General features: G+C 45.6%; 1 protein-coding gene across 1 annotated transcript in view; it reads right to left on the minus strand.

Moving 5' to 3' along the window:
* Nucleotides 1-4,188, minus strand: part of LOC128631463 (transmembrane protein 132C) — a gene marked incomplete at its 5' end in the record, with an annotated part of 61,602 nt that extends 57,414 nt beyond the window's left edge. Inside the window, one exon of the mRNA XM_053679321.1 lies at nucleotides 3,294-4,188. Within this exon, the coding sequence (XP_053535296.1) occupies nucleotides 3,294-4,188 (895 nt within the window). The remainder of the gene's footprint in view (nucleotides 1-3,293) is intronic.
* Nucleotides 4,189-7,500: the final 3,312 nt, after the last annotated feature.

The following is a 7,500-nucleotide window of genomic DNA, read 5'->3' on the forward strand; positions in this document are numbered from 1 at the left end:
TTATAATCCGGAACGTTCTTTCTGTTCTCGCTGCTCTGTAATAACGCGTGATTGATCGGCCTTCCGGGCGTGACAGCGTGATCCGTGCGTCCTGTCAGAGTGTCTCCGAGTGAAATTCCCGACGTTTAATGGATCGTATTTCATCGTTAAATATCAGAGCCTTGCTTAATGTGCGGTTTTATGGCACAGTGTCAGTCTCCGCGCTTCGGTCCCACACGGCAGGTCACCGTCCGTCAGGTCCGCCGCCAATCCCTTCAAGATCTGAACTCGGGGCGTCGCCCTGCTTCGTATAAAACCATCTTATTTATTTATTTATTTATTTAACGTCGTGCGGGGTTTCTGCAGATTCACGCTCGAGCTCGGCTCCGGAGCGCCGCCGCTCAAGTACGAAGGCGTTTTCTTTAGAAATAATTATGCTGTACATGAAAAGATCTGAATCATTACGCTGCTGACCACAAGGGCTTTGCGGATCATACGCCCACACACACACACACACACACACACACACACACACACTCACTGAAACACACACCTGGCAGAGCTTCTTATGCAAACCCACAGGCCAAGGACTATCTTCATCTCTCAGCTGTGAAGCTGGCAATCATAAGGAGGATTTGGATGGCAGTCAAAAATCACACACACACACACACACACACACACACACACACACAAACACAAACACACAGATGAAGATATGTGGGGGGGGAAAAAATGGTCCACGCCATTAAAATAATTGCTTCGATTTAGGTCAGGAACTAATTTCCGAACGAAGCGATTGACCTAATTAACGACGGATCCTGAGGCGCTTCTGCGTCTCCAAACCATCACCTTCCGATTCAAAAAAAAAGGAGCAGCAGCTGAGTTTCTCAGCACAAGAGGCTAAGATTGGCTAAAATATAATACGTCTGCTCTTTTCACAATGCGTATCGTACAGTATATGATGATATTTAGGATTTGGAGAAGCCTCTTATACAGGGTCCGCTCTAATATTGCTGTTTACAATGGAAATAAAAGAAAGAGAAAGGACATGTGACGCGTCAAGCCCGAAGCGACTCGCGATTTAAACGAGTTAATATCACAGGGTGGGTGCGTTCTCCATTCTGATTGGTCAGAAAGCGTTCGTTACACTCACGTCATTCGTCGATAAATGAAACGTGAAAATGACTAGACGATGACTCGGACGCTCTACCCGGGGCAGTTCACGTCCTCGGGCTCGGAATTATACGACGTTAGACATTACGTTAAACCGTACTGGATGTCTTTCGTTTATTTTCAGATTGATCTCACATTATTACGACGTCAATAACGGTCAGTTACACGCCATTCTGAGTGTTTACGCATGACGGACGATTCCTAGCTTACAGGCTGTAATTACGTTAGCGTAATTACGAGCTTCCGACTTCACGTCGACGTAGAGCTCGTAATTACGACTTGGCGTGAACGCAGCTATTGTCAACTGTGTGGAAAAAACTGTGACTTTATAACGATTGTTACTGGAAAAGCTACAATATTGTGAAAATAACTTTAACTGCTATTACGTATTAATAAACGTAGCTAAGCTAGTAGCGTCACTGTACGTGGTTAGCCACTACCCAACACCGCTAACACGCTAATATATCATTCATACCAATAGAATACTGTATAATCCGTCATCTAGCGCTCTAATCCTGTCTACATCTCAGGTGCCTTTATAAAAGGAAACGCAACGCAGCAGTAGCATCTTCCTTCAGCTCTGCCTTTCATTTACATTAGCCTGCTAGCATAGCCGCTGACTAGCCTCTCTTCCTTCATAAGGGTTGAAGGACTGGCTTGACCTCTTGTCCCGACTTTGTCTCTGACGGTTTATAAACGTTCTCACCCCGCTGTGATTGCAATCTGAGGAACCGCCACTCGTTATGCTAATGGACTCGCGTTCTAATTGATGACATCCTCATTTGCATTGTGTGTTAATTACCCAAATCACTTAGCCACATCTGCAAACTCTAATTAAGGACCGGCTGAATGTTTTCCCTCGGGGATGAAGACGGAACGAGGTTCCGGGGCTACGGCGAGTTGGAATACGCTGTACTGCGAAGACCAAACTGTAATGAGAGTGCCCACGGTGAAGAACAGAGCAGAGCGGGAGAGGAGCCGAAAGGAAAAACACGAACGGTTCATTAAACAGACGCGGGATTCCTGAGTGACGTTCCTGGGAAAAGCTCGACGGACATGCAAACCGTCTGCTCCAAAAGTCCGAGTCAAGAACCAGGGGCGGGTTTTATAGGATCACTCATTAGACAATGATGCACACGTGTAGTCGATATTTAAGAATCCATTGAAAAACATGCCAGGTCTCTGAGAAATCCTCGTATCTATCTTATCGAAGAAGCGTCGACGTTTAAATACACCACAAAGACTCCACTGTAGTGCGTTCAGCCATTTTATATTTTCGAAAGTTCATCTTTTTTTTTTACTGCTGTTGTTTAGTTTAATGAATAAAAGGACAATCAGAATCTGAATCAGAGTGAATCATAGTCTGAATCAGAGTGAATCAGATTGAATCAGAGTGAATCAGAGTCTGCATAAGAGTGAATCAGAGTGTGAATCAGAGTCTGAATCAGTGTGAATCAGAGTCTGAATCAGAGTGAATCAGAGTCTGCATAAGAGTGAATCAGAGTGAGAATCAGAGTCTGAATCAGTGTGAATCAGAGTCTGAATCATAGTGAATCATAGTGAATCAGAGTCTGAATCAGAGTGAATCAGAGTGAATCAGAGTCTGCATAAGAGTGAATCAGAGTGTGAATCAGAGTCTGAATCAGTGTGAATCAGAGTCTGAATCAGAGTGGATCAGAGTGAATCAGAGTCTGAATCAGAGTGAACCAGAGTGTGAATTAGAATCTGAATCAGAGTGAATCAGAGTCTGAATCAGACTGAATCAGAGTCTGAATCAGAGTGACTCAGAGTGAATCAGAGTCTGCATAAGAGTGAATCAGAGTGTGAATCGAGTCTGAATCAGAGTGACTCAGAGTGAATCAGAGTCTGAATCAGAGTGAACCAGAGTGAAATTGATCATTTGGGTTCGTTTGCTATTTGGTCCGTAACTACAAACACACCAGGGTTCCGTTCGAACGGACCAAACAGTGTGTACGTGACAACAAAAGATTTTCCATCCTTAAGAAAGTGACACAGTTGACACTTTCTGCACTTTCTAACGCACACGCACAGGCACACTACTGCAAATTTTCTGCGGAACATTATACTCATGTAACATTACTTCCGAGAACTCTTTGCTGTGAGATTCCCGTCAGTCTTACCTCAAAGTGAACATTTCCACGGGTGAGTAGGGAGAAACGGCGACGTAAGCCGATACGCTTTCCCTGGGCCGGACCGGCGCCGATGGCACGAGCACCGCAAAATTCCCGTCCACTCTCTGTTCGGATAATTCCGGGTCGGCGGGAGTCCTAAACAACCTCACGGTTCCGATCCTCTTCATCGGAGTCGACGTGGTAGATCCGAACAAGTCTTCCTGGCTTCCTGGCTGGCCGGGATTCCTGAACCCCGGATCCTTTCCGAGGCACTGTCCGTTCTGTGCTGACCGCAGAGAGTAATAAAGCGCCACTTGGTTTCCCTCGGGAAGATCCGAGATTTTTTGCCGTCCGGGAATGACGGTGGGCGGAGCAAACCACGATGTGGGAGGCTCCAGCTCAGCGACGCAAACTCCCAGCTCCCCCTGCAGCCGGCAGTTCCCGCGTACTTCCTGCGTTTCGTGGAACGCGAACATACGCACGCAGGGCAGTTTGTCCACCACGCTGTAGTCGTCCCAGTCCCTCCCAGAGATGTAGAACAGCACCTGGATCCTGGGCTTGTCCAGGTGGATCTTCTGTCTCAGGATGAAGGTCTGAACCTTCCAGTTGAAGGTGAAGAGCGTGGAGGAGGCGATGAAAGAGCCTGGAGGCTGGAGGAGCTCCGGAGGAACGGGCTGCTCCACAGAGAGCGAGCCGTAGCTGGCTCTGAGGGTTGGAGGTTTCCTGGCCTGGTGGATGAAGAAGGGTTCGGTCCTCGAGAGGAAGCTCGAGTTGCGCATGAAGTCCTGCGTGGCCTCCTTCAGCAAGAACGACGACTCGGAGTTGAGGAGCTGGTAATTGACGGGCAGGTAGGTGGGCGAGGAGGAGTAACGCGGGAGCGTCTCTGGGATTCGGCTTTCTGCAACTGACACAGAGAAGAGACGTGAAGGTCAGAAGGCTGGTATCATGTGGACACCTAAACCAACAATGTCAGGAAATGGATGGACATTGGTTACCATGACTCTTTCACAGACAACATCTATTTAAAACAATAAACCAAACGCAAAATCCGTTTTGGTCACCATACGAACATCTCGGACTTCAGTTCCCATCAGCCCCATTAGACACGTGACCGTGTCACACGCTCTTCCTCTCCTGCTGATCGCACTCACCTGGACTGTGTTTCCTCCTCGATTATTGTCCTTATTTAAGTCCTGATATTCCCCTGTCGCTAAGCTGCTAAGTCTCTGTTCTCGTCTTGCACGGGTTATGACCCTTGCTTTGACTTTGCACGTTTTGTTTGCTTGTTATAAAATGAGAAAGTCTGGACTTTCATCCGTCTTCACCGCTACCACTTCATCAGACGCTTTATCACTTCTCACTGACGTTTATTTCACGACACGGATGACTGTACGTCTGCAGGACTCGAGTCCGGTCCCGTGATGTTATCTGTATTGATTCGGACTCGACTCGGTCTTGGGCTTTAGGTCTCGCTAAACATGGTCTTAGTCACGATTGAGAGTTTGTAAAGATATTAAATAAATAAATAAATAAATAAATAAATAAATAAATAAATAAATAAATAATAACACCAATTGGTTTCGAAACCTCATCCGTCTCCGACTCCAATCACCATGCACGTAGAAAATATAATACAGATACGTGGATACGCGATCGTCCATTTTCATTTTACATTTTAAATTTTTTTTAAATGTGCTTTATTGCTTAAGAATTAGCATTAGCGCTTTAGCGCTCGTCCCTGTGGATTAGACCTGAGCTGTTTATTGAGTGTAATCATCCTAGCTGAAGGCTATCATACCCTCTGGATCACAGCCGACAGCACACACATCGATCTTACGTCACACGCTGCTGCTGAGGAGACTGATGAGTTCAGCGGTCCTGACACACTACACACCCCTCCCCCCAATCCACCCCCATCCCCCCACCACACGAGAGAGAAAACTTTAGTTTGAGCCCTTTATGAGGATCTTAAAGTCGCTGTACATGAACGTAACTCGCACGCATTCCTCACACGCACAGTTTTCTTACAGAATCCCCGACCCGGGACGTCACGTCATTTCTGTGTAAACATCGACGTGAAACGCGTCCGGGTTGTGAATAATTGTAAGTGGATATGAATAATTGTAAGTCGCTCTGGATAACGGCGTCTGCCGAGTACCTGGCGTCTCAAACGTGAACAGAAACGGCAGATCATAGCACCAAAAAAAAAAAAATCCAAATAAAATAAAATAAATCCTTAGACCGTGTTTTAACGCGGCGACGGATCACGTGGTGAAGAGTTCAATAAGGAGAAAGAGAGAATTCAGGGTTGTTCACCGAAGCGTTATCGTTATCCTCGACCTCACGGAGCGTGATCCGGCCAGGGATATTACTGACGATTTAATCAATTAATCAACTAAATTAAATTAAAAAAAACAGAGAGATAAAACTCAGTTAATAAGAGTTAATGAACAGCTGGAAAAGACAGATATTAAATAAAGACAGGTGGAAGAGTTAATGAAACTTTTAATCAGAAAGAAATCATAATAACTGATATATAAAAGATTAAAAAAATACCGTGTTGAGAAAATTATGCGAAGAAAAAAAAAACTGCGACACAAATAAATGACTTTATTAAGGAATATACGAAATGAACCGATTAAGCAAAATGTCAACCGAAACCTGAAAATGATCCCAGTATTAAAGTTCACATATTAACGTTAATTACGAATATTAATGATGAGTTAATGATAAATTATTACCTAGTTTCATTCCCGGCTGTAATTTATAGTGATATGGACTCGGTCTCGTTAAAGTCACTCAGAAAATCCGTCTGCTAAATGAAATGCGATGGATTTTTTTAAAAATCGAAAGAAAATATCGACCGACTGTCATGTGATTCATGGCATCGTAGCAGATATTTATGCTAATGCGCTAATCGCACTCACACAAAAATATCAAAATTTTTAAAAAGTTTACATTTTTTTAAAATTCTCACGTATTTGAAGCGCAAGAGATAGATATTTGCATAAAGTTAAACACTCAGCCACGCCCGTTTTGGTGGCCCCGCCCACAGCAAGGTGTCTGAAATTCTGTTCAACTGTAGAATAATGTGAATTATTTATCATTTTGTTAAAGAAGTGCCGCTGTCTGAAGGCTGGAGGGTCACACCTCGGGTCCTGCGAGCTTTTAAACGCGGGGCTAATTACAGCCGAAGCACTCGTCGACCTTGCGATCTCTCTCTCGTTCGCGCTCTCATTCTCCTCCCCGCTCGTTCGCCGTGTACGGATGGATAGCGAGTCTGATTCGCAGATATTTATGATCAGTCAGAGCCGGGTGATTTACGCAGCGCGGACGCGGACGTGGCAGAGAGTACTTAAACACCCGAGCCTTTCACTCGGTGACTAATGGAGGGTGTGTCCTGAGGAAATGTGTCACGGAAAAACAAACACGGATAAACAACACAAAGACGCAAGGACGCAAACACATTCCTCAGTGTCCACCCTGATTCCCGGTCAGATGGATTACTGAGACTGGGGGAAGGGGGGGTGTGGAGGACAAACCTCTCATCCTGGATTAAAACACAAGTAATAAACCAAATTGGCTGGATTAAACTTTCCTGTACATCAGCGCTGCTGGACTCTGGGCTGTATTAACACACTTATGGTTTCTATAGTGCCAGTCCCCAGTTTCTATAGTGCCAGTCCCCAGTTTCTATAGTGCCAGTCCCCAGTTTCTATAGTGCCAGTCCCCAGTTTCTATAATGCCAGTCCCCAGTTTCTATAGTGCCAGTCCCCAGTTTCTATAATGCCAGTCCCCAGTTTCTGTAATGCCAGTCCCCAGTTTCTATAGTGCCAGTCCCCAGTTTCTATAGTGCCAGTCCCCAGTTTCTATAGTGCCAGTCCCCAGTTTCTATAGTGCCAGTCCCCAGTTTCTATAGTGCCAGTCCCCAGTTTCTATAGTGCCAGTCCCCAGTTTCTATAATGCCAGTCCCCAGTTTCTATAGTGCCAGTCCCCAGTTTCTATAGTGCCAGTCCCCAGTTTCTGTAATGCCAGTCCCCAGTTTCTATAGTGCCAGTCCCCAGTTTCTATAATGCCAGTCCCCAGTCCCCATAGTGCCAGTCCCCAGTTTCTATAGTGCCAGTCCCCAGTTTCTGTAATGCCAGTCCCCATAGTGCCAGTCCCCAGTTTCTATAGTGCCAGTCCCCAGTTTCTGTAATGCCAGTCCCCATAGTGC

Source organism: Ictalurus punctatus, unplaced genomic scaffold (assembly GCF_001660625.3).
Source record: "Ictalurus punctatus breed USDA103 unplaced genomic scaffold, Coco_2.0 tig00006827, whole genome shotgun sequence".
Lineage (NCBI taxonomy): Eukaryota > Metazoa > Chordata > Actinopteri > Siluriformes > Ictaluridae > Ictalurus > Ictalurus punctatus.